At 49.7% G+C, this 27,433-nt stretch overlaps 2 protein-coding genes across 4 annotated transcripts in view; both read right to left on the bottom strand.

Moving 5' to 3' along the window:
* The window catches only part of LOC144145003 (uncharacterized), a 74,242-nt gene that overhangs the window by 12,117 nt on the left and 34,692 nt on the right, over window positions 1-27,433 (bottom strand). The window contains exons 8-9 of the mRNA XM_077676503.1: window positions 3,826-3,888; window positions 390-484 (exon numbers count right to left, since the gene is read on the bottom strand). Coding sequence (XP_077532629.1) covers window positions 390-484; window positions 3,826-3,888 — 158 coding nt within the window. The remainder of the gene's footprint in view (window positions 1-389; window positions 485-3,825; window positions 3,889-27,433) is intronic.
* On the bottom strand, window positions 12,586-26,564 carry LOC144144456 (uncharacterized). Of its 3 annotated transcripts, XM_077675909.1 has the most exons (6): window positions 26,303-26,564; window positions 25,513-25,582; window positions 24,793-25,091; window positions 21,760-21,903; window positions 19,224-20,873; window positions 12,586-12,865 (listed from the first exon to the last, which is right to left on the bottom strand). In XM_077675909.1, the coding sequence occupies exons 3-6, from the start codon at window positions 25,001-25,003 to the stop codon at window positions 12,717-12,719; spliced, it is 2,154 nt and encodes a 717-aa protein (XP_077532035.1). In that variant the 5' UTR covers window positions 25,004-25,091; window positions 25,513-25,582; window positions 26,303-26,564; the 3' UTR covers window positions 12,586-12,716. The 3 variants fall into 3 exon arrangements, with proteins under 3 accessions (XP_077532035.1, XP_077532033.1, XP_077532034.1); XM_077675907.1 differs by lacking the exon at window positions 25,513-25,582; XM_077675908.1 differs by lacking the exons at window positions 25,513-25,582; window positions 26,303-26,564 and adding an exon at window positions 26,148-26,289.

The raw sequence follows: 27,433 nt of genomic DNA, 5'->3' as shown, positions 1-27,433 counted from the left end.
ATGTTGTTTGTTTGCTGCCGGGGGAAGATTCAGCCAATCCAAGTTTCAAGACTTGATGTCATCCCCTTGACATCAACCGGTTAACCGCCCGACGTGGTTTGAACGGAAAAGCCAGCAGTAACGCTGCCCAAACCTTTTTTTTATATACCGAGGATTCCCATTGTCGGGAGTAGGATTCTTGCATTCTCTCTGATGCCACGCACCGTTGACTCTGTCGACTAACTTGTGTAGTAAGGCCGACCCCTTGGGTTATTTCTTGTTACGTTAGGTACTCTGTGCCTTCGGCTACGCCAACAGTTTGAGACCGCGTTACCCGATTTTATGGTATATTGTAATTATTACTGTAAAATAAGTTCCGCCTCTAAACTTTTCTTCAAGTTCTAACGTACGTTTCGCAAACATTCGTATCTTTGCTGCTGGGAACCATCGAGCAACGAACTCTTCGGCCTCCTCGACACCCGCCTCTGGTCTGAAGTCATTCTGACTGCGGTGGAATTTATGAACCGTGGGTGAGGAGCACAGAGACACCTTTACTATTTCTACAGCTTTTCAGTCATCGCAAAAGGTTTCGCTGTTCCCGGAAACAGCTTGTAGCAGAGGACAGAAGCAGAACACTAATAAAATATAGGTGAGTTTTCTACGAGATTTATTTAAGAGATTCGAAGCATGTTTTGGCTCACTCACATTCAAACCCGAAAAGCTCAAAGTTTATTTCTTCTGCGCTGAAGAATAAGAGGTTGCGGGAAATGAGTTCTACATCACCGATCCTTGGTTTCTGTCAGCAAAGAGTAAAACTTTAAGCGGTCGGCGTCATTGCTAACGTCGGTTCCGAGGTACAATGTGGGCGTCGGAGACTAACGAAAAGTTCAAAGTCAACGACGCTGTTACCTTGATATGCTTGTAACAGGGCATCTGTAGGGGCTATGCCTGTGACTCAGGTGAGGAGACCACAGCCGGACAGTGGGGCAACACACCGAGCGGCACGGTCAGTAAATCTTCCCTTCCTGCTGATATTATGCGTATTTACACGTATATAGTCTGCATCACGAACCACTTCAGCAGTGCTGCTCGAGATGCTCTGTCTTCTCGATAGGCTTTGCTTGTCGGGCCGCTCGGGTCTGGAGCGATGCTGGAGAGGCTTCGCCGCCGGCGATGCCAGTGGCCTCAACCTCGGCCGTCTGACCCGTTCGGCGTCGCCGGCTGCATCGTAATCTTATCACGTCACTTTGTTTGGCCCTTCGGCGACTTGATGGCCCTTCCGGGAACTACGCATTTCTCCGAGTAACAAAACTGTAACCTAAAGACGATTGCCATATCTTTTTTATTGATATTACGGGGGATTATTGTTGGGAAACAGCTAAATTCAGAACTCTGGTCCGAAGTCTTGTCTGGTTGGCTTAAGCTTCTCTCACTTATGGTTCTCAGCTGTTCGCCTCTGTTGGCCGGAAGAACGTGAAAAATCCTATACAGACAATTAGATAACATTTCTGGTCCAAATACCCCAAAAAAATCGCTGATCCCAGGTTGTGTCAAGCCATAGCGCGTGATCACTAGTACATTTTGCATCGCTTCCCACGGTTTGTTGTCGCTCCTCATTCCAACCAGGCGCCCGCCAAGTATACTGCGTGCAGACCCGGCCACACGAGCGCATGTCTCATTGTTGTGTCTTCGTTGGCGCGCGTTTTGCACCGCGCATATCTCAGCTCTATTTCTGCTATACGGAGAGATATCCTGTATCGGGTGTCACCTGTGTCCGTAGCCGATTTCTCCCGTCTGCACTGCTCTTGTTGCTGCAGTCTATGAACGCTGCTATCCCCTGAACGCCCCTTCCCCAGTGTCGAGTAGCACTCCGGGCTCTAAGACTGGATAACCTATCGGCCTTTCCGTTCGTTTTTCTCCTCCTCCTTGCACCGCGCAAACATCCGAGCACAGCGCAAACCTGGCCTGCAAAACCAACCAGGTAATTCCTCGATCCCTACGGCTCAAAGACAACCATCAAAACAAGTTTTGGGCTTCACGTTATTGCGAAAGCGGAGCGTCACCTCCTTCAAGCACGCATCGGAGGGTGCAGGCTAACCAAAAAGTGCCTTAAAACACATTTGTTCTTTGCAAAACGCCACCTGGAATTCGTCGCCCCCGATATGTTCGTAAGCGTTCAAATGGCTGCGAACCGCGAAATGCCTTTGAGAGAAGACAAGCACGCGAATCCCAAGAAAGCAAGCTGCAGGCGCTGCTTGCCAAAAAGGAAAATGAACGAACGACTCCGTGGTATGAGACACGAAACCTTTCTTCGTACGTCCTGTCCCAAGCCGAAGAGAAGCTTCTCTACTGGGGCCTGAATTTCAACCAGGGGAAGCCACATGGCCTATGCAAGGTCGTGAGCGCTGTCGAAGGAGCTGTGGGTTTTCTGGAGCACGAATCATCCATGACGAGGTCAGGACGAAAGCCATTGGTGTGCTCTCACACACGAAAAAGAGGTCGCGAGCGCTGTCGAAGGAGCTGTAGGTTTGCTGGAGCAGGATATCCATGACGAGGGCAGGACGAAAGCCATTGGTGTGCTCTCACACATGAAAAAGAGCACGGTTCGCTACCCGCTCTCTATGAGCGCAAAATCTACGTGCCAACGACCACATCGCTGTACTGCCCGCCGACAAGGGCAGAGTGACCGTGATCCTTGACCGGTCAACGTACCACCAAAAAATGGTAAGCCTCCAAGGAAACGTATAACCGAATTGCGAAGGACACTAAGTCCAGAGTACAAACGCAGTTGCAGAAATGGCTCGCCGAATAATTCAAGGGATTACCGCCATCATACAAGAACCTGTACTACAAGCTGCTTTGTACTAACGGCTCAGCCCCTGCCTTATATGGGCTGCCGGAAGTGCATAAACCGGACGTGCCAGTCCTCCCAATAGTCGACTTAACGAGGTCCCCTCTTCGTCCGCTGTCGCAGTAACTGCACAAAATCACAACGCCGCTGGCCGGAAAGACGGGGACGCATGACAAGAACACCAGATTTTATTGCGAAAGCGAAGGCTGTCGCTCTGGAAGACTGATATCCTCGTGTCTTTTGACGTGTGCTCCCTCTTCACAAGCGTCCCGGTTGAACTGGCAGTTGCTTGCAGGACTCATCGCGCGAAAAACGGACCCCTTTTAACGTGACGGAACTATGCCAGCTGCTCCGGTTCTGCCTGGGCAACCCTTATTTCAGCTACGAAGGTGACTTCTACCAGCAGACTTCCGGACAGCTATGGGGGCCTCTATATCGGCAACGATCGCAATCTTGACTATGGAACCTATTGAGTCCAAAGCCTTGCAAAACTAGCAACCACTGCCAAAACTTTTTCTCAGGTATGTGGACGACTAATTCTGCGTCCTGGACCGGATTCACGTCCAGCGATTCCTGGAGCACCTAACCGGCGTGGAACCTTCGATTTATTTTACTGTGGAAGATGAGGCCCATGGTTCACTTCCATTTTTAGACGCCATCGTTACTCGTGAGCCAGAAGGTCTAAGTTGTCGGGTACGTGTACTCGAAACCGACGCATTCTGGAAGGTACCTAGACTTCCAATCTGTACACCCCATCATCCACAAACGGTCCGTGGTCACGGCTTTGACAAATCGTGCCAGGCGAACCTGCTCCAGTGGAGCTGCGCTCCAGGAAGAGTTGCTAAGAGTTGAAAAAGACCTCAAGAAGAACGGCTACCCACGCGCATTCGTGAGAAGCACGCACACAGAGGTGGATCCGGAGTGCCCTCCCTTCGATTGAGGTGTAACCATCAGGGGCAAAGAGGAGCCAAAACGCGCCGTTGTTCTGTACGTACCTTGGACCAGTGAGGCAGTGGCACGCGTCTTCCGCAAACACAACGTGCAACTTGCGCACGCACCTACGAGCAAGTTGCGCGGTGTGCTGGTTAGAGTTAAAGATGGCTTCCACATTGGAAAGTCGTTCATCGAATCGCTTGCGCGGACTGTCCATCAGTATACATAGGTGTATCCGGTAATTTCTGCTAACGCCTGAAGCAACATTGGTACGACGTCCAAATGGAAAACGCAGTGTCCGATGCTATCGCGGAACACGTGCAAAAGACCGGACACGAGATCAAGTGGGATGACGCCGAGATAAACACAGCGGTACGCCTTAATCTGGAAAGTCTAATCATCCAGACAACGCCGCACGCGATGAACAAAACTGGTGGGTGCATGCATCCAGGATACGCCAAATCTCTCAAAAGATTACTTGGGGCTACTTAAAATGGCGGCTTCCATTGACTGCTGTGAACAAGGGAGCCGCAGCGCGCCGGAAACGTCATTTTTTGTTGACTTGGTCAGTGACCTGTTCTTCATTTTTGTATTAGCGGAGCTCGTGAGTCGGCGCCTGACGTCACTGTTCGGCACAGCTAAAAAGGTTTTTCTAACTACGCTAATTCCGTTCCCTGAGTTAACAAAGAAGAATAGTGGCAACACCAGAAATATTTGCGGGCGCCTTGTATTTTAACAGTTACACGTTTGGCCATTTCCCGTAATTTTTATTTATTTGTCTTATTATTTAGTTTTTAAAAATTTCATGCGACGAGTTATCTCCATTTACGCCATCATAGCGATTACAGGTGGAACTTCCGTGATATCTGCATTTTGGTGGAAATGCAGGGCGTTACACGATCCTGGCTGTGGGGGTACTCGGCAAAGAATGCGGCGCGTTAAAAATTTAGCCACCAGAATCTGCAATGCGCAACAACACCCGGCTGAGGGGCGGGACAAATTCAGGCCACGCATGGTAGATGCATCAAAAGCAATGGTATATAAAAGGCACTACGGCGCGCCTCCATCGCCTGAGTAGCATTGGCGCGTTAAAACCTCATAATTATTCACTATGAAAGGTAGGACATATCTGACACAAACTTTAAAGAAAAAGGGGGGAGTCGAAGGACGCTGCGATTTTGCGCTTGAGTGTCTCTGGAGGATTACGACGCCGTGCTAAGGTTCTGGAGTGTAGGGGGCTTATAAGGAGTATAGAATAAAGCAAGGACGCGCCATGCGTGCTGCTGGTTTTTGGTGTTTCTTGCACCGGAGTAAGTAAACACGCGTGCTGTTTCCCTGAGTAAGATGACATACTGAACTACCAGGAACAATAAATCTGGAACTTTCCTTCAGATGCTGCGCACATCTCGCGACATCCAAGTTATGCCAAGTTATCGCAAGTTGAAGTTTGGGCTAGTTGGTTCAACATCAGCGAAAGAACACAAAAGACAAGAATGGGCAAGAAGGCAGCGCTGCAACCCTGTAATTTCTTGTATTTCTGTGCACTTTCGCGCTGTATAGTCATGACTGAAACTATTAGCTAGCCACCTACAGCACAATCACTTTTGTCGCATTCAAAGCTTATATAACGAAGTACTGGACCTCGTCAAAACTTTCTTCTCGGGCTTTTTCTCTGTGCCCCTAGTATGTGTACTCTTGATGCCAAATAAATATCGATCGATCGATTGATATAGGACATCACCATCATCAGTTGTTGAATGTCCACTGCAAGACGACGGCACCCAACCTCCCCTGCCATGTTTCATCCGAATACAACCTAAAATTCTCATTCCATTTCTCCATCCAGTACTTTGCCTCTCTCGGCTTCTCTTGTTGGGCCTCCGCAGCCACACTGGCGCTTCCGTAGTCCGTATTTGCTATTCGTATAACTCTCGTTGAGGAACTTCATTTCTTCCTCTTAAGCCTTCAATTAGTGTTCGTACCCTCGATTTCACTGCTTGACGCATTCTTAAACTTGCCAGCAAAAGAAGCCAATCACAAACCCAATTCAAAGGGACGGACTATAGGCTAAACACGTTGGATTTTAATGGTGATATCGCACGTTGCGCAACGACGAAAGGCCCGGAGAAGCGTCGTGTTTGCTCAGCCTCGTATGTGCCCGTTTCGCGAATACCGCAATCGCAACCTACAGCTGTTAGTTTCCCAGTCAACTTACCAGTTACCTACGTACAAATCAGAAATGGAGGCGCAGCATTACACAGAAGCCCCGTCTTACCTTGACGCCGAACACCCGTCGCTGCGCCGTTGAATGTTGCGGTGCGGACCCCGATTTTCAATTGCGTCCCAGACTAGCGTTTTCTGTTGTGTCGCCGCTGTCGTAGAGATGACGGATGCTTGCGAGAAAAAGCCTTCGCGTCCTTCCGCGCCCGCGAAGAGCATCTCTGAGGCAAGCCACATTCTGCTGCTCCCAGAGGACAACGGACTTCAGAACCAAAAACACGGAGAGAGGGGGTTTGGCTCGCTGCATTTTATGGCGGTGGCTTTGATCGCCGCCAGGTGGAGCCAGATACATTGTAAAGCGCTGTTGGCAGAGATCGTCCTGAAGTGGTCGCCACTCTACAGTGTGACTAGGGAAACAAACACAAGCATGCCTAGATTTGTATGGAGCGCGATACAGGAAAGGGACTTTGTTCTAAATGTTATGGTTGTGTTTGAGGATCCACGGTGAAAACGAACAGTGGTTATCTCTAGCGTTAGCTTAAATAGTTTTTTTTTAAGTATATAATCTTATTCGGCCATAGACAACAATGTCAGGTTTGGGAATAGAGCAGCGGAATGGCGTCTGTGCGCGACTGTCAGCATTTTAGCGCATGCAGACGCGTTCACGCGTAAAAGTGTGCGCAGGAATGTGTTTACATCGCTAGCCCACACAGCCTTCCGTACTTAACGAAAGAACAGAAACGAACAGACAATAAACTAGAACAAATCTCACCTTAACTAATACCACAGCCGGTCTGGACGCACTCGCGAGCTCGCCCGAGAAGAGCTCGCGAGCGCGTACAGACACTTGTATTCCTTTAGGTTCTGCTTCACAGCGTGATGCCGGTAACTCGCAGCGTAGTAAATTGTATACACTACGTTTACAACAACTGCGTGGTTATAAAACTTGTCCTGATCACCACCCTAGCGTCACACCGCTGCAGGAAAGCCCCGGCAGAGCAGACAAAGTAGCTACGGGCTTCACGATGAGGCACGGGTATGCTGGTACCCCCCGCGGTGGCTCAGTGGGTAAGGCGTTGCGCTGCTGAGCACGAGGTCTCGGGTTCGATTCCCGGCCGCGGCGGCCGCTTTTCTGGTGAAGGCGGAAAGCAAAAATGCCCGTGTGTACGAGATTTCGGCGCACGTTAAAGATCCCCAGGTGGTCAAAATTAATCCGGAGCCCTCCACTACGGCGTGCCTCATCGCAATTGCGTCGGCGCGTTAAACCCCCACAATCAATCAATCAACGGGTATGCTGGTGGAAGTCCAATCGTGTGAACGAAGGGAAAACAAGCAGACCACGGCGGAAAATATTTAGCTGGCACTGCGCTCTCGCAGCCCTTCATACTCCCTGCAGGGCAAAATACAAGTCGCTGTGCTTACCAGCACGCCTACCGGTATTCCGAAAAGAACAGGCGTCGCCACGGCTATCGCGCACATTCCGATTGTGAATTGACTCCCCGGTTAACCAGTGAGTGAATTCACAGCCGTTTACGCGATCACAGAACTACCATTAACAGTGAGGTGGAGTGCCAGTAGACGCAGCAAGAACAGAATCGAGCGCGCAATGTCACCGGCGAATGTTTGGCAAGGAAACGGAAAACCGGGTGAACTCAGATAGAGTACCCAGTGCGGAAACACAGGCTGCTACCTATCCCTTGCCCTGCTGCAGCTACAGAAAAAAAAACCCGCCCGCATCGTCCCACGGGGGCAACTCTAGTAAATGCGTCGCAGAGTGGTGGGGTATCGCGTGAATGTTGCGTAATTGGGTATGGTTTGGGAATGCTTAATTGTTATTTCGTCTTTATTATTCTTATTTATTGAATGAAGGAGAAGCGAAGGCAAGGAGTGTAAAGTTAAAGTCTGTCTTTATTGCTTGGTGCCGTCGTTGTATTGGACGGAGAGGATGACTGCTTTGTGGTCGCTAAAGTGCACTGTCAAGGGGTCTTTGAGGAGCGGTCGTGCGATTGCGTAACTGGTGAAGACGTTGCTTCCATCGCAATTACTCGAGTCAAGCAAGCGTCAAGTCAAGCGAAAGCCAAGCAAAGAAGCCCTTGACTGAATTCCGAACGCGCGCTCCGCCGCTTATTTACACACCGCCCGCGCTCGAGGGAGAGCAGTACGGGGGAGAGACGCGCATGCGCACACTTCCGTACACAAGCGCGCGAGCTTTCCACGCACCCACCACGCCGTTATCACGTGTACACGCCCTGCCGTCGTTACTGCTGAGCGCGACGCAACGCACGGGTAGCTACGGCGCATGCGCGCACAGACGCGCTCCCCCCGCACCGCCGCAGCTGTTGTTGAGAGCGACGGAGCGCACGGGGTACACGCGCTCCTCCCGCACCACCGCACCTGTTGTTGAGAGCGAGGGTACGGGGGAGAGACGCGCACCTGCGCCTCGACGCGACGCGCATGCGGTGTGAGCGTGTGGATGGCGCCGCCATCAACGACGGAGGACCAGGCGAGCCTAAGAAATGCACCGCATTTAAAAACACAGCCTTGGGTTTCAATCACTGCTACGCGCAAGGGTGGCCACAATCCGCTGTCGGAATCAATGATCCATCGTCTGCTAATACAAGCACAAACAAATGAGAGCAGTTGTTTTGTAGCGTGAGCTACACTGGCCGAGGTTGCGAAGTTTCGCGTGGCTCCTGGAGGGCCTTGCTGCGCATGCGCGAGGAGCAATGACGTCACACGGCGCACAGAACGTTGCTCGCTGCCCGGCGTCTCTCACACACCCCACGCGTCCAGCCTCTTTGCCAACCTCCGTTCCGCGCGTGGCGGCCCGGTACACTTGATGATCATGGAAGGAAGGGGGGTGCAACCGATGGCTCGTGCGTCGCAGCAACACCGGCGTGCGCCTGTGGACTGTGGAACCAGCTTATCTCTCGGCGATTAGTGACGCTGCGCCGGAGCCGCTTGATAAATATGCATAGGTCACATAATGCTATCGCGTGTGTGTCATTGAAGCAGCAGTAAGCATGATAACCAAGCTAATCCTAGACAACCAGAAAAGCCAAGAATAACCAGCTGAACCTTAGCTCACGCTACGTATATCCTGGCATAGCCGAGCTAAGCCACTGCTTTTTTTTTTCTCGCTTACCTCAGGAACGACAGAAGCACAAAAAATTTCCCCGCATTTCCCCGAGGGGAAGAATGTGAAAGTGCGAATGCAGGAGTTGAATTTGCGCGGTTCGGTAATGTTCGCGAAAGAGAGATCACACACACACACACAACTACAAAGAAAGAAAGATGCAATTATTCACAGACACCTATTTGTGTTGTCGTTGTACTTGATTGCTAGAGCGGATCTCAGCTTTGAAATTTCGTGTCAGTACTCCTTTAAGCGGGTGCATTAGCCCTTCTCACGCCCGATTCCTGGCCAATCCCCCACGTGGGTATGTGCCATGCACAGACACCTATTTGTGTTGTCGTTGTACTTGATTGCTAGAGCGGATCTCAGCTTTGAAATTTCGAGTCAGTACTCCTTTAAGCGGGTGCATTAACCCTTCTCACGCCCGATTCCTGGCCAATCCCCCACGTGGGTATGTGCCATGTCAGCGGCCAGGCAGCGCGCGCCCATCTCCCCCCGTTGCCAAGGAAGACGAGGAGATTCCTGGCCAATCCCCCACGTGGGTATGTGCCATGTCAGCGGCCAGGCAGTGCGCGCCCATCTCCCCCCGTTGCCAAGGAAGACGAGGAGCGCGCGCACCCGCAGCTGTTGCTATGTGGACGGACGGCGGTCACCGGAATTCAGGGTCGCTTATAAAGTGCATTCCTGACCAATCCCCCACGTGGGTATGTGCCATGTCAGCGGCCAGGCAGCGCGCGCCCATCTCCCCCCGTTGCTAAGGAAGACGAAGAGCGCGCGCACCCGCAGCTGTTGCTATGCGGACGGCGGAAGGTTCGGGGTCGCTTATAAAGTGCATTCGCACTTAAAAAAGAGGGGGTGGAAGCCAGAACATCGCTTTTGGGCTGTCTCGAACAGCTGTGGCCGATGGGCAAAGCTTGTTTTCATGCGTGTAATGTCAGAATCGTGCGTATATGCTCAGTGAAAGCTTGTGATGGCACTTTAGCTCGGTTACTATTTGCACCTACTACTAGCAATCATGTTTAGGGTGTGAGAGCAGGTTTAGGAGGGAGTGAGTAAGTTAACATGTAAGAAGTTTACACAGAAGAAGAAAAAAATGGAAGAAGTTAGCACACATGCACGCTTCTACTAATCAGCGTTATAGCCTTGGTGCTGTGGTTTTTTTCTACAGCGAAGCTGTATACACATATAGCTTGCGTGGACCAATCGGCGTAGAACGGAAATTTTTTCTACCCGAAAGCTATTATTTTGTGTTTACTTCTTGAAAGGCGCCTGGAGTGATGCCCAGGCCGGTGTTCTTCCCATCCTGCTTGAAGGCCTTCTGTAGCGACACTTTGACCGGTGTTTTTCACGTCTAAGCCCACGCAGTCTCCAAAATTCCCGTGTGTTCGAGATGCCGGAGCACGTTAAAGATCCCCAGGTGGTCAAAGTAAATCCGGAGCCCTTCACTATGACACGCCTTATCGCCTGTGTAGCGTCGGCGCGTTAAGCCTCATAATCAATCAATCAATCAACTACCGTTTCTGCGTGCACCTGTGGGGACCTGCACACGCAGCCAGGCTTCACGCGCTCACCAATGACATGCTGTTTTGCTTGTGGGAGATTTTAACTAGGATGTATCCATACCAGATGCTACCTGACTGCTGCCCTCCGTGGCCGAGCGGTTTGGGGTGGTGTGTTACAAAGACGCCTACGACGCGGACGGGAATGGGCCAGCCCCGTATATGTTCGATAGAATAAAGCTGTAGTACTCCCAAGTTTAATTCAGCTAATTAGCTCGGAAGTATGTTCAATTGAAATTTTCTTTACAAAAAATGATGCCTCAACTATGACCAAGGCACTAGCTCTAGCAGATAGAAACCGGTTATGGTCCCTTCCGGAACATCATCATGATTTTCTGTACTCAATTGACCCACAGATACGGCTGCCAGAACGACTACCTCGCCGGCGGAAAACGGCGGAAAACGCCGGCGGAAAAAGCGGAAATAGACTGCGACTCAATGCGGCGTTCACTAATGCCTACTTACATCACATAGGCCAAAGTCCAAGCCCATCTTGCGACAACTGTGTCGCCCCGCTCTTCTGCTTGGTTGGAGTCCCGAGCCCGTACCATCACACTAGCCCTAACTAACCCAAAGTGCACAACAGTGTTAAGCGACTCGCGTAGTGCGGTTATGAACTTCGCTACAAACAAAGTGTCCTCGTTCGCGTCTAGGGTGTGCGGGGCCCTACCACAACGACTAGTGCCAGTGACCATCAGGTGGTTCCCAGCGCATATGGGCCCGGTGAGCACGGGTGCGAACCGTAACGAGGAAGCAGACCGAGCAGCGCATGTGCTCACCGGCCACGGCACTGCCCTGAGCCCTCGACCTACGGAAGGCGACAATGACGGGATGATACCGGTTGGCACATATAAAGGGGTGCTGACCTGGTATCGAGAAAACAGAAGGACTTATCCGCCACCACACCGGAATCTCACCCGACGGGAGGCAGTACTGCTACGACAGCTGCAGGCACGCGCAATATGGACGCCAGTACTCGCAAAGCATGTATGCCCGGAGGTATACCAAAGTGATGTGTGTGCGGTGTGCGGTGTGCGGCAGGGATCGAGCTACCATGGTGCACGTGTTATGGGAGTGCCAAGAGACAGACCCACTCATGGACACGCTGCCACCACGCCTTGCCAGTGCGGTGGCCAGCACAGACTGCAACCTACAGCGGGAGGCCGTTCAGCTTGCGCTGGCGGCCCTTGAACGCCAGCGGCCGAACACGCTGCCTCCCCCCCCCAGGAGGCCGGCGACAGTAGGTAACATCTCGCAGGCAATAAAGATGTTGTTTCTCTCTCTCTCTGTCGCCCCGAACCGTTGAGCATGTCCCCCTAGAGTGCTCCACCTACAGTGACGCAAGGAGCCGGTTACAGCAGAAGCTGACATGTCTTCACCCTGGACCAATTACTCTGAGCGTGCTACCTGGACCATGTCATTCTCCATCATCTCAGCGGAAAGTGCTGGATGCGTTATTTGGCTATCTCGACGATATTGGCGTCGCTGAGACTTTATAGCCCCCATTATGCGGGATGTCTTTGCTACACCACATGTCCCTCTATATGACCCCATCCCTCTTCTTTCTCCTTTCCTCTACTACTGCTCGTTTTACTACCCATCTATCTTTCCCCATTCTCCTTCCTGCAGGGGTAGAATGTGTACGTACGCATGTTGGCAAACCTCTGCATTTCCTTCTTTAGTAAAGAGCTTCTCTCTCTCTCTCTCTCTCTCTCTCTCTCTCTCTCTCTCTCTCTCTCTCTCTCTCTCTCTCTCTCTCTCTCTCTCTCTCTCTCTCTCTCTCTCTCTCTCTCTCAACTGCGCCCAGCTTCGCTGGTCATCCTTCTTCGCAGAGTGGAAGGGCACTAATTTGTTTGCACGTGTTTTCTTAGTTCACGGCTTGATGTCACAGATGAACAATAAATGTACCAAACAATAACTTTTTATATAGACGCCACCTAAGCGCTGTACAGGGCCCTAGGCTAGAAGCACAGCTTTTACGTGGAGAGAACGACCAAGCGTTCTGCAAGTGATCCGGAATCGGGCCAAAAAAAGTCCATCACAGTTCCTGGGCACGCGGGGTAAGATTCCGCACGATTGCTCGGTTGAACCTCGTCTCGACTAGAAACATGCCGGCGATCGCCAACGCCAAGATGCCGTGGAAGTTGAAGATGAATGCTTGCGTCCCGAAAGAGGTCTTGAAATGCACTGCAAAATCAAACAGACCGAAACGTAAATTAACGACCTGTTTTATTCTATGCAGTTCTACTTCCACACTAAAGGTAGCTTCACGTGTATGTACACGGCATAGCAAGCATTGTTTCGAGAGGTGCCAAGTGGGAACGCTCAGCATGTAGTTAGTGCGAGGGGAAGGCCTAACCTCTTTCCCTCTTTCCTTTTGATCAGATGCCGATGATGTAAATAGCTTCAGTTTCCTGGTTACGACCCGCGTGAAGGCAAGTTAAAACTAATATGACAAACTCCATATTTGTACCTGCATCGTGTAGCCCAACCCACGCGACCTCATTTTTACAATTTGGCGGATGTCTAAAGCACACAGAATCAATAACTCAGAATTCGAAAGAAAATCAGGCGCCCCATGCGGTCGCATCACAAACTAAAGAAATGAGGTCACACTGGTTTCCAATGAGGTTTGATGCGATCCCAAGTCTTCATTTTTTTTTTTTTTTTTGGGGGGGGGGGGGGTACGTGACAATTAATCGAACGCTGTTTCATCGAACGCCGTTTTATCGGAGGCATGTCCGTTTTATCGAATGTCGTTCGGAACATCCGGTTGCGATTAGTATGGCGGCTAGAAAAGTTAGTTCTCTCGTCATAAAGCGATGCGCGAAGCATGAAGGCTTTATAATTTAGGGTCACGTAAGAAAACCGCGCTTTGTTCAAGCATGAGTCTGCCACTTCCCGTGACGATTACAGGCAACATGAAGTTGAAGCTGCTCCCGGTGATGCTGCCTTTCTTGTTGTGATTACTGAAGTTGATTGTTATTTCCTTTCTCCGGTATTCTGTAATCGTGTTTATACAAAGTAATTGGGCGCACAAATTTCCGCAAGGCACACATTTTCAGGACGCACTAAAAATTTATCGACCGACTGGCAGAAATCAAAAAAGTTTACTTTGCAAGGACGATTTAAACTGTACATGTAGCTCCAATGTCCAATGACATAAGAATGTACGAAAACGCAGTAACTAGTTTTATTAGTGAGCATATACCCACAAAAAACCATTTACTGGCATGTTTCTTCGAGGGTTCGAGATGCACTGCTAGCACTGCCTTCCTGTGCTTCGGTGGCTGTGCTTTCAGTCGGTCGTCTGTAGCTTTTTGTTCCTGTTGCAGGCGGCTGAGGAACCGCCCAACGCCGGGATGTCAGATTCCAACAAGTTTTGAAAACGTGCAGTGCCAGTTTTCTACAGATATGTTTTCTTGTGGTAACCTTTGTTGTGCTAAGTGCTTAACAGACCAGAAGGCAGGCGCAAACCGAGGTGGCGCGCGGATCGCCAGTGTTACGAATCGGCCAACGTCGCCGTATTTTCCCGCATCAGCCACCACGTGGGAATCGACCCCGTGCGCCCGCGTGTCAGTGAATCGTACTTTCGTGTCTCGCCATGCCGGGTCAGTCACCTCGCTTTGCAACGCGCCTCCGGCGGCTGCCAGCGCAACACCCTTCAGGCACCTGCGCGTCGGTGAGTCCCGCCTTGACATCCACGGCTCAGACGTTTCGCTATCGGCGATCAACATTCGATAGCGCGACCCCGGCACCTTTCAAGGACACTCTCTCCCCCCCTCTCGGACGCCACGAGGGACGAAGCCATGGTTGACTCACGAACTATGGAAAGAGCGTGTGGGTGTCTGTGATGTTTGTGGCGTGTTACTCTTGGGGGCGTTTTTTGGGTATAAATAGAAGCAGCACAAACGTTGAATTTCATTCCTGTCGGAGCAGCGAATCCATGCGGTCGCTCTGCTCGTGTCCTGTATTGTAACCTCGCCCGTCGGGGCATTGTATGTTTTTTTGGCTTCGGCTCACCTCTCGCTATGAAGTAAACAGTTACGTTAGCCTATCAGCTCTGGACGTCTTCCCGGCTGCAGTCGTCCTTCCCGGTCGCAACACCAGTCACCGGGCAGCTCAGGCAGCTAGGGCAGCTTTCCGACGGCGTAAATTCTTTTGGAACTAGCATAGCAGCTCCGGGACGGCTGGCGAAAATTCCTTCTTCAGCTCGTGAAACGCCTGCCAGCCAGCAAGATATTAACAGTACGCGCAGTGACAGCAGTCTATTGACGTTCAGTCGAAATCTGTGGTGTGGCAGGAAGGTCAAACCGCAGAGTTGTCGGATGGAGGCCGAAAAATTGGCGTCGCTTGCTGAGGATGAGACACTTATGTAGGTGCCAGTATCTAGCGAACTCATGAAAGCTTAGCTACATGCCGAAGTGCTTGGTCCGATGCTTCAACAGAATGAATCAGTGGTTTTTTGCGCATTAAAATGGACATACCAAAACGATCAGCAGGAAGATAGAATCCAGCAAAAAAAAAATGATCTCATTTATTGCTCTCGTTACGCCCTAAAGGCTCAGCTCTACTGTGTACGACAAAATTCGATGAAATGTCCTCGATGAAACGTCCTCCTACCAAACGGCGTTCGATGATACGGTGTTCGATGAAACGTCTTCTATGAAGTGGCGTTCGATGTAACGGCGTTCGATGAATTGTCTGCAACCCGTTTTTTATTCTACCTATTCTTGGCTAGGCTACAATGGACCCTTCGTTTGTTCATGCGCAGTTTATACAAATTAAACGCGCTGACATTGCGTTTCATTTCGCCCAGTGGACTTGTCACTGAAACCGACGTCAATAAACATGGCACTTCGGAGCGCACTTTTCCTGTGACAAAATGAATGTAAACTGACCAAAAAAACTTCTAATTCTTAAGTTTATGAAGTAATCGGACATTGGTTTTGTAGCGCACGTGTACCTATAATGTTCGCTTTGTTTAGGCATCGGTCACATTAGTGTCACTAGGTCGCATTATACGGGTCCCTTACGCCTTTTTGCATTTGCTAAATTTTTCAACGTAAATAATTGCTTTACGCCCCTTCACCTCCATAGTTCTTTTTTTTTTTTTGCGGATGCCAAAGAAAACGCTATTTTATAGTTTACACTCAAGTTTAGCGAGACTCTAAACGAATGCTATCTATGGTCTTATACGCACGCATAACACACAAAAATCAAAACGGCGTGATTTGGTTATCAAACGACTTTTTTAGCTAGCAACTCATCAGACTACCTGCTTTAATTGGCGAGCTTAACAGTCGGGTTTTTGTCTAGTATACGAGTGTTTGCTTGAACAGTATGCGCCAGAATTTGCGCAATGTACTATCGCGCTCACTAGAACACAACGTCCTAAAGAATCAAGCCTTATACTAACGTATATGCCCACAGTCATTGTTTTGACGATATAATCGCCTGAATACTAATGAGCATTGCAGGTTATAGTGCGCGCTATAGTACATCCTATGCCCTTGGTTTTATCCGTCGGAGTCGTGGGGGAATTTTTAGCAGCGGATCTGTTTTGGAGCTCGAAATATCCGGCGATGATGCTTGTCACGGCGGCCAAAGGCGATGCCCCTCACGTCTGGCGAAGGTACCCCAGTGGGCCGGCAGACGGCGCCACCGGCGGTGGCGAAAAGCTAGGAATAGGCCATTATAGACAACGTTCTTGGACATTCAAGGGGCATATGACAACGTAAACAGAGAACTGCTGTCGAGGATGCTGAACATCAGGGCTTAGATAACGAGCACCCGACATGGTAAGGGCGGAAATGCGCACAGCAGGTCAACACTCATCGAGGACTGAAACACGGATGCCCTTTGAACCCAATACTGTTTATGCTTTACATGGTAGTGTTGTAAAGGAAACTGAGAGCAAGCCAATTAGCGTTCAACCTAATGCGCATGCGGCAAGGCGAAGTGGTACGACAGCGTATTCCGGAAATGTCATACGCAGACGACATTGTTGTTTTAACGGATAACCAGAGCGATATGCAACGACTCTAAATGTTAGTGGCCAGGAAGCCACAGACCTCGGGTTGTTTTAGCACTAAAAAATCAGGAATAATGGTTTTCAATGACACTAGCACTGACGCATTGTCAATCCAGCATGACGAATTACCCAGAGTGTAGATATATAAATATTAGGGAGAGTGGATAAACGAAGGGGACAACCACTTAACTCACGAGGAGCAGCTTAAGTATAAAGGAAAGCGAAACGCCGCTATAATGAAGCATACAGCTCTGTGGGTTATAACAAATATGAAGTAGTGAGAGGAATGTGGAAACGAGTAATGGTGCCGGGTCTCACATTTCCGAATGCAGTACTCTGCTTAAAATCAGACGCTCTATCATGCCTTGAAGTGAACCAAAGAACCGTAGGCCGTTTGGCCTTAGTAGCGCATGGTAAAACAACCAACGAAGCAGTGCAGGGAGATGCGGGCTGGGCGTCGTTTGAAGTTCGATATGCTCAGAATAACGTATGTTTTGAGGGGAAGTTGAGAGCAATGAATCAACGTAGGTGGACAGCTGCTAAAGTTGGTAGGTACAAGGCTAAAGATGAAATACGGAAAGAAAGTGGAGAATCAAAGACAGCCAAGGTAACCAAAAAAGAACCAAAGCAGATTGAAACAAATAAATGGAGAGAAAAAATGGAAGCTAAAATGTCGTTAGAGATGTACAGGGAAGAGAAAGTGGACATAAGAAAGAAAATTTCTACGATAATTCCAAGGTTAGTGCTTTTTGCTTTTTGAGGCTAGAGCAGGTTGCTTGAGGACTAGGAGCTTTGTGGGGAAGTATACACAAAATGATGGGGCATTCGTGGTCTACAGAAAAGAAACAAACTATGCGGCACACCGTGTTGAAATGTGAGTGTATCCATCCAAATCTACATGAGGGAAATATTCGCCTTCCAGAAGCCCCATGATTTAAGTGTAGCACAGAGGGAGTTAACTTCAAGGCTGTCGAGGGGACGTAGATAAGAATGCTGGTGGACGAAAAGCAGGGAGGGGAATATTGCCTAGGACAGCTACACCCTGTAAACGAAGAGTATAAAACAGATATATTGGTTTACTTGGTAAGATGACACGTTATTACCCCGTTAACAATCAATCAATCAATCAATCAATCAATCAATCAATCAATCAATCAATCAATCAATCAATCAATCAATCAATCAATCCAGTGCAAGATCTAGGCACGCGGCGCACGTCCACCTACCGCCCTATATGCACCGATAAACTACCAGAACTCTATGGGTAAGCTTTGAGGAGGTACATACCGCGGCGAATGGCGTTGTGAGCGACCCCCGCCTCTACGGCAGGTGGCCGCCGGCGAGCCAAAGTCGCCAAATACCACTGCCGTAGTCAAACAAAAAGGTTGCCGTACACGATCGTGATGAGCCGTACTCTTTCGGCCGTCTGCGCCCATCGCAAGCCCGCCACCTTCTGACCCTTAGAGAAGTGCACCCAAGACGATGCCACGACCGTACAGTGCGCAAACTTGGCTCGTTTGCCAGGGAACGCGGCGCAGACCATCACACATATATGCGCCGATAAGCTACCAGACTCCGTGGGTCAGCTTCGAGTACGTACATACCGCGGCGAGTTTTGAGCGACGCCCGCCTTTGCGTGAGGTGACCGCCAGCGTGGCGAAGTCGGCTCCGCTGTTTTAGTAGATTTCACAGGCGTGGAACTGGCTTTAATTTTTTTGGACTTCGTGTTTTTGAATCGCTCTTAATTATGCCTGCGTACTTGACTCTCCCGAGGTTATTCATCCTTGGGAGAGCGCAGCGGTTTGAGAATGCTGGCGAGGCATTGGAAGTGGTGAGCGAATATATCTACTTAGGCCAAGTCGTGACCCCGGATCCCACCCATGAGGCAGAGATGATTAGAAGGAAAAGAATGGCGGGGAGTGCATTCGGCAGGCATTCTCAGATAATGAATGGCAGCCTACCATTGTCCCTGACGAAGAAAATGTATGACAGCTGCATCTTTCCGGTACTGAACTACGGGGCAGAAACTTGGAGGCTCACTAAGAGGGTTCAGCGAGCAATGGAACGAAAGATGATTAGGTGTAACATTAAGGGACAAGAAGAGAGAGGAGTGGGTCAGGGAGCAAACTGGTGTTAAAGACATATTAGTAGAAATTAAGAAGAAGAAATGGACGTGGGCAGGACATGTAATGCGAAGGCATGATAACCGTTAGTCATTAAGGGTAACAGAGTGGATCCCTAGAGAAGGCAAGCGTGGCAGGGGGCGGCAGGAGGTTAGATTGGCAGATGAGATCAAGAAGTTTGCGGTCGCAGTTAGGACAGGGACCGAGATAATGGGAGATCTATGGGAGAGGCCTCTGTCCTGCAGTGGGCGTAGATAAGATGATGATGATGATGATGATGATGATGATGATTACTTGACTCTATTCATCTCATGGCAGTATAACGCCAGGCCTTGAGGCGACAGTGATCGCTGCCTAAAGCGAGTCTTCCTGCGTGCCGTGCACTCACCCATGAGCAACTGCCTGACAAGGGCGCCGACACCTGTGGCGAAAAGGACGACGCCAAAGGCAAACCCACACGATATCAGGCCCAGAGTCTTCACCAGGAACACGGGGCTGAGCGCGCTGGCTTGCCCGAATGCCCAGCCCTGCAGGAGGCTCTGCACCGCGAACGTGTTCACGCTCGTGTGAAGGTTGACGATGAGCATGGACGCGCCCAGGATGGAAAAGTCCACGGCGATGGCTCTGCGCCCGCTGATGTGCCCTTCGTCCGTGAACCAGCCCGAACAGAGACACGCGACGAGGTTCCCCAGGCAGAACATGGGGAACAGTTTTTCATCCATGGAGGTTGGGATGCTCTTAGTCCTCAGCACGTCCGCGAGCTTGGTGAGGAAGATTGCGACCGAGTTGAACATCACGCAGCTCGCCACGCACACGAGGTAGAGGCACGGGTTGCGGAAGATGAGCCAGTGGCCGCTGGGTCGGTTCTTCTCTTGCAGCTGACGTAGTAGTATGTCCTGGGCAAGACGAGAGTAGCGTCGCTTTACGGGGACTCCCGGAACGTCCAAGTTGTTCAGCAGGTCCCCGTTTTCCAGATCCCCGTTCTGAAAAGAAATCTCCGTATCTCGGTGCGGCAGGCTTTCGGCCGTTAGCTCACCATCTGGCAAAGCCTGGCCAGGTAAGGTGGACCCATCAATGGCGGCCACATCTTGAACATCCGATCCTTGTTCGCTGGACGCATGTTGACCAGAATTCTGCGCGTGGTTGGTGGAGTGACAAGGTGATCTTCCGCCGCCAGTCAACGCATGACTGCTGCTACTGGCAGTGCTAACGGGAACAACGGCGGAAAGGCTCTCCTCGCTCGCTTTCCGCTCGTCGAGGTTGAGGCCTGACTCGGCTTGGTCTATTGACGAGGACGCCTCCTGCTCTTCAATCTTCAAATACGCACTTTCGGGCTGACAGCTGGCTCGCAGGCACTCAATGGAAGAACTGATCCATTTCTCCACAAAGCTCATCCGTCTCTTCGATATTAAGCCTTCGTAATTCCAGCTTCTCCGCTGTAGCAGTAGTATCCCCGACGTGTGTGAGCTCTTTCTTCTTTGTCCACGCCAGCCGTCTCCCATCAGAGGTGAGCGGCTCAGTAGCGCTCCGTCGTCACTGTCTGAATCGCTTCCTCGTCGATGCTCGATGATGGCCACGCATATCACGAGGTTAGACTTGCCTCGCTTGCGATCGGTGTCGTCAGTGGCGCACTCGGAACACAACGAAATGTGAGTGTGAGTCAGAGCAGGAGAGTTCTCTGAGTCCTCAGAAATGGCTGTCACTGTCGGTTGCTCCATGATTACCTTGTACTCGAGGTCTGACCGTTTGCGAGCGAGCGGCAACTGGGGCAGTTCGTCTTGCGGTCCTTCGCTCGTGTCGAAGGACAAGCGGTTCAGGAAACACGCGAGGGCGCAGGCGTTGAAGAGCACTCCGGTCAGAATCAGTACTGCGCCTTTGACTCCGTACTCTCGGATGAGGCCTCCAACGATAGGCGACCCAACGTAGAGTGCCAGGGCTTCGCCCGTTACGCTCAGGCCATTGCCGATAGACCGGTACTGCTTAAAACATGAGTTCACGATGAGAACAGACGCTACTCTGGTGGCTCCGCAGGAAGCACCTGCAAAGATGGAGGGGGTGGACTTCTCGACTCTTGCGCAGAGCCTTAACATAACAAACCGACACGATGCCTGGCGATTGTAAAGGAGATTCGCAGGAAAAGCAAACCAGCAGCCACAAACTTTACTTTGTCTAGATAAGACGCTTAGGCAACGAAAGAAACACAAAAAAGAGGTGTATTCAAAAGTCAATGCCTCTATAGAATTGCCTGTTCTTGCAAAGACCCAGTGATATATGTTCTTATAACGTCGATGTTGCGGGTAATACAGCCAATTAAATTACAGTAAAGGTCGTTTTCACACACTCAAAACAATATTTTTAAGTTAAATTTCACAGGCCAACTAACACGCATTAAATTTTGAACAGATGCTACCGGTTCGGGGTATTTTCCTCAGAATAAGACGACGACACACCCCCTTACTTTCACAGACGTGGTGCTCTTCTAGCAAAAACGTTCTGACTGCGTCAATGAAATGCACAGCGAAGGTAAAGTGCATTTATGATTGACAACCCAAAAACGGCTTTTTTCACACGGCAGGTGCAGTCTTTGTCCAAATTTTCTGGCCAAACCGAAAATGCGCAGACAACAAAAATTTCAATGTACAAGCTTACGTCAGGGGCGAGGCTGAAATGTTTGTAGCCGGAAAGCTAGAGAAAATACCTTTCTTTCTTACTGTTATAAAGTATTCTTGCCACATTTAAAGGTAAAGTTTATTCTTTGAATTCTTTGCGGTCGAGAGCGTGCTTAGGATTGGCCTAGAAAATTTCGACAAAGGGTGTACGTGGCTTTGTATATAGCTAACAGATGCTATTTGTATTGAGTGTTGTAATTAGAGCTGTAAAGCGCAATGAGCGACGTGTCGTCAGTTCACGAGGGCGCCGCTTACCGAAAGCAACCCCCAAGAGCAGCGTCCAATAGGCCAAGCTCGAGGAGGCGACGTAGCAGCAGGCCACCGACAGACACGCCACCAAGCAGCTCCCCAGGAGCAGTCTACCCGGCCACAGTTTGCTCAGGAAACCCACAACTGGACCTGTGAACAGTTTATCTCATTTTTTCACTCGTCATTTTGAGTGCGCAGACAAATCCCAAAGTAACCCATTACAATGCCCTCCCGTTAAGACGAACTCAAAGGGACCATGATAGTATGTTCGTTTCCTCAGAAGTTCACCTAATCAGAAGCCGTCCCAAAAAGATAATCGGCAACACGCCCAGGTGCACGCAAATTTCTTGGTCCAAGACGGTGAATGAAGTAGACTTACAATTGAGGAAGAAGACAAAAAGAATAATTTATTTCAGAGCACAACTTGATAGGAGACTGTCTCCAAGTGCTCTAGCCTGGTTTTATTCAGCCCAAGCGGGAGCGTACTCCCCCTACCTCAAGCGACAACGCAGCAGAGACAGGGAGGGAACTCCTCGCTTCCTCGGCGGTGACGCGGAGGGGCTCGAGACGCGAACCAAAGCGAAATCACATGCTCCCGCTGAGAAACGGCAATATAGGTCAGGAGAGCTGCTACTTTCGCAAACAGGAAATTTCTGCCGTCGGTTTTGGTTTACTTTTTTTTATCCTCCAAGCTTTGCGCCGCTCTCCTCCAGAGCAGAGCAGCCACAATACTCGCCCTCGCTCTCTCTCTCTCTTTTTTTTCTTTGCTTTGCCGCCGGCTCCGCGGATTGAACACTTATGGTCACAGAATCCAATGAGTCATTAGATGCGACGAGCCAGGAGATCCACTAGGTCACGTGATGCCTGAGTCACGAGATCCAACGAGTCAAGAGATCCACCCGAGTCACTAGATCCAACGCGTCAAAATATCCAACGAGTCAGAACATCCATCTCAGTCACTACATCCAGTGCGTCACTAGATCCAACGAGTTATTACATCCAAGGGGAGTAACCGCGCGTGCTTGTCTTTCTTGGGGTGGGCTACGCATTGTGTTTTTCATTGTTTATTTTTTACTTAATCGTGTGAGGGTGTTCCATAAGTCAAATATTTTTGGTTTTGGTCGTTTATGTTTTACTTTTCTGGCAGTTTTCATTTCGCTTTCTTTTTCTTTTTGCATTAGTGCGTAAGATAAAACTGCGGGATTTCGTTCGCTGATATTTTCGTTTTTGTAGTTTTATTTTGTTCTTGTTTCTATTTGCTTTATAAAAATTTTAAACGCCGCCGCGCTTGCCTGGGGCAGCCTAAGAGCCCACAGGAGGCAGGACTAACGCGACGACTAACGTGGTGATGAGGTGACTATGCGTTGTAGCCCCTTGGCTAGCATGAACAATGCTACCTGCTGCCCTCTGCTGACCTATAAAGATGCTTTTATTTTACTAGCCTCCACGAACAACGGGCTCATTAAGTACCTGCGCTCTCCAGTTCCATGTGTGCGACAGCAAGAAAAAAATTGACTGCAAGATTGTTCTACCATTGAAGTCTGGCTGATTTTGTACAGAACACTATTGAGTCTCAACACTGAAATGGATATGCATATATCCCGAAGTTAGAAGAAAAAAACAGATTGCATACCTAAATGGTCATAAATGAACCGTTTCAGTAATTGGTTTCAGCATTGGTGTATTTGTACTCGTGTTGCTTGCCGCCAGTGCATTCGCTTTGCGGTGAAAGTTTGAAAAACCCATACTATTTACGTTATTGAACAGCAACCAATAGCACGCATCCGCTTTACCCATTAGCAACGTTATTGCACTAGAATGGAAGGTATGACAAGTTTGCAGTTAATGTGGTTATGAAGACACAACAAAAGGAAATAAATTAAACAGGACTGAGGAACGATCCTCAATGAGTAATCACTGGAGAAGTCGTTAAAAAATACGCATAATAACATGTATGCGTAAAAGACCACAATAACAACACACACACTCTCTTTAGTGGAATAGATGTTGGAGATCTCGATGAAAAATAAAATGAATAAAGGGGCATCAAGAAACGATTCTCAATAAATAATTACATGATAAATCGTTCCGTGAAAGTTCAGTGCATTTATGATTATGCATAATGAAAACAATAATAGGAACATAGAGACCTACCCATCGTATGTCGAAAAGGAAAGCGAGGTGATATCACGAATTGTAAATAAAGTCATTCTCGTCGCCACAACCAAGGTCAACTCTTCGGCGACTGATGAGACAATTATTAGAGCGCCGTTAAAAGAAAACACGAGCTATTTTGGAGCCTGTTTCTTTGCGGATTCGTCATCAGCAGTTACTCTGTAAGAGATTAGGAAAGAATTAAAGAGAAACTTGAAGTTGGAAACTTTAATAGGAAGCTTTCTAAACAAGCCAAGAAAGGGTTCCCTCAGTTTGCGCTAGAACAGTTTTGTTCGACATTCCACACTGGCCCAAATGCACTCAGTGACTCAATTCAACAGTCGTCTACAGATTTAACTTCGGTCAAGAATGCAAGGTTGCAACTGAACTACTCAATGCTATTGTCACTACCGTTGCCAAATGAAGGAAATAATTACACATACCCTTTTCTAACCCTTTGTGATATGCTCGAGCAGGGGTCGGCAAACTGCGACCCGCGCAGCAGTATTATGCTGCCCCCCAGCACGTCGCCAGAACCTCCCCCCACCCCCACCCCCCTCGCCCGGTCACTTCCTTTGTGAAAGCCGACACGCCAGTTTTGACCTCAAATGGGGTTAGACGGGAGACAAGAACAGAGAATTGATCGCTTCCAGATGGCATTGTCCCCAATCGTCACACTTAGCCAGATTATTGTCTACAAAGCCCCTCTTCTTTCCCCCCAACTGATTTGCCGTTCGGCACTCTGTCGTGCCGGCTTCATGCACCTCGGCCTTTCCCCTCAAAAGGTTGCCGACCCCTGTGCTAGAGAATCACTGGTCATTCACATTCGAAATGTGTAATGGCCTTTTTTTCTTCTTCTTCTTCAGGCAGGAAACGCAGCCGTACCTGCGAGAAAGCCGGTCACCTTGGCTGCGTACAGGGGCCAGGCAGCATCGTCGAGCGCCACCTGGAGCTCCTCGGCAAGCGCGTTGGCGAGCGCGGGCTGGGCATGGAGCACGCATCCTTCGGAGAACAGGATCACCGACACGGCCACGCACACCAGCCAGCCGCGGCAGGACTCGGGGACCACGTGCGAAGCGCTCCGCCGATAGCTCATCGGTTATCCGCAGGGAGCCCGCGCGGGGCCGTGCCACCGAAGGTACACCAGCATTTGTAACATTGCCAGCCTGAGTGGGCAACCCGACCTGCGAAGCCGACGATGAGCGAAGCGTACACTGCTGACCTCCAAGCCCGAGAAATTTCGAATATGAGGCACACTCTAAGACACTTCCGTGGTTCCGCTTCACCACAACGCACTCGATTATTGACCGATTCGAAGAGCCACTAAAGCGAATTGGGCGAATGGCAGCACCGTGCATATAGTTCGACTCAAAAATGTGATCTGCGCTGTGTAACTGCGCAATGCAGTACGTCATGCTTGCATTGCGCGATACCCAAGCCCAGACGGAACTTTTCAGTCAAATCGTAAACACGCGACACCTTCATTCGGCGGATACTTCATTTATGCGCTGCTTGGGTGGTCAATCGAGTGCACTGAGCCCCGGTACTGTTTTAATAGTGTTAGGCTGCATAATATCCGTGCATAACCCAGGAAAACTGACTCACGTCGGTCACGCGAACAAGAGTATGCTGATCGGTCTTCGGCTCCTCGGAGACATGCACAGGTGATGTGATTCTGTAATGTGGTCAGGTGATGTGACGTGAACCACAAAATGTTACGTACATGACCGCGTGCTACAGATACCGAAGTCACTGATAGGCACGGTTTCTTAAGGCTACAGACCACGTGAATACAGCGCGCTATGATTATCCTGGAACAACGTTGACTCGCAACCACGCTACTTTTCTGAGAAAAATTTTTTTTTGCAACAGCAATTATGTGAGATAAAGCTGATACTGATCTGCTACGGATATTAATGTCTCGATGAGACCTTCAATATTCTGAAGTAACTAAGTGCACTAAGTTATCGCCTTGGATTCAAAGGTTTGCGCGGTGACTTCCTTCCGCGCGCGACCGATCTGCACAATGATCTTTCGGAGACTGCGATAACTTATGTCAGTAAGATTTCGCGTTCACAATGTCGTCCAACGCGTCGAAACGAAAACGCACCAGCGCGATGAGGTGCGTTGCATTCGCAGCAATGGTTCACAACATATTTTTTTTGTTGTTTTTTTAAGTGCACGCACATCAAGTACACACAAAATGTCATCCCACTAATTTTTATCCCACGAACACTCACCTTATATGCGGGAAACGACCGATACCTTCACTAATCCCGTTCCGACTGACGAAAAAGAATTGCGCAGTCCAACGTACTGCAAGCCGCCACGCCGAAACGGCGATACGTACGTCGCTCCGCACGCGTTTCCCGCGCACACCAAAGGCCGCACTTACTTTGAAGATGTCGTTGAGGGGCTGCACAACCACGCGTGCAAATGAGGACTAACACGCAAACGTGCCTCGTCAGAGCTCGTAACAATCTAATAAACGAGTAACAAAAAACAAGAAACACGGGCATCCGTATATCGCTCCGTTCGCAAGGCGCAGCGTCGGCTCTGGCCCCAAGACGCGGCCGCCATCTCCTCTGATTACTTCATTCGTGAGATCGTAAAAAGCTTCATTCGCATTTCTTCGCGCCGTGCGACGTTATCAGATAAAGGGACGCAGAAACAATTGCACCCGACAAGCCCCGCGCCGGAATCTCAGGCCGCCAGGACATCCAGCCAAGTTTCATTAGGCTGGAGAAATTTGCGCGAGCTGCGGCGGCGTGGTGCAGCGCGTCTTAAAGCGCCGCTTGTTAGCTCAGCGGAAGAAACCGAGAGTTTAGAGAGCGCGCTTACTTCCGCGTGCAAGCTGGCCGTTGACCCCTCCGTACATTGGTGTTGCACGTGCGACTCCGCGAAGCGGAAGAGGTTTAACACGCATACGATACGGGTTGCGGCGTGTCCGCGTTGCTGCTTCCGGCCGCCTCGTTTTCTACACTTAAAGATGGTAGCCTTCCTAGGGCTACTTAAATTCGAAAATTTTTGTGTGTCTGTATGTATGTCTTGTCTGTTTCTCCCTCGATACAGCCGCTCGGCCAGAAGATAAAACAATTCTTGGACGAGAACTTTGCACAGGCAGAACATTTCCAATCTACTAAATCTGATAGCATGCTTCATGCTTGTCCATATTGTTCAGCATAAAGAAAATATTAGGCATACTGAAGCAAAACATAAATACGTAACTGATACTAGCACTGTTCTTTTAATTAAAAAATAGACATGGTCGCGTTTTTTTTTTTCTCATAGTCAACACGATAAACGCGTTAAAAACATACAAAAGACACTCGCGTCAAGCCAAACAGTAGCCAAAGGTCCCAACAGATGGCGCTCCGGCAGTGGGAACGGGGGAAAATCGAATTTACAAACCTGCATTGCGTTTATCATGAGAGGTCCCAGACAAGAAGAGAACAGCGTGAGGGGTTGGCGGAAAAGAGAAGAGAGGCAGTTACGTGCCATGGACGGCAGAAGACTGTCGTCGTCT

Source organism: Haemaphysalis longicornis, unplaced genomic scaffold, assembly GCF_048455015.1.
Source record: "Haemaphysalis longicornis isolate Haplotype H1 unplaced genomic scaffold, Haemaphysalis longicornis Haplotype H1 scaffold_7, whole genome shotgun sequence".
NCBI classification, from domain to species: domain Eukaryota; kingdom Metazoa; phylum Arthropoda; class Arachnida; order Ixodida; family Ixodidae; genus Haemaphysalis; species Haemaphysalis longicornis.
Note: the sequence above shows the minus strand (reverse complement) of the source record. Positions and strands in the feature narration are given on the sequence as shown.

Coding starts and splice junctions, on each gene's coding strand:
- LOC144144456 (XM_077675909.1), bottom strand. CDS start 25,003: ATGAGCTATCGGCGGAGCGCTTCGCACGTGGTCCCCGAGTCCTGCCGC. Junction 21,904..24,792: donor GGTGACCGGCTTTCTCGCAG/GTACGGCTGCGT, acceptor AACTGTTCACAG/GTCCAGTTGTGGGTTTCCTG. Junction 20,874..21,759: donor GCTCTTGGGGGTTGCTTTCG/GTAAGCGGCGCC, acceptor CCATCTTTGCAG/GTGCTTCCTGCGGAGCCACC.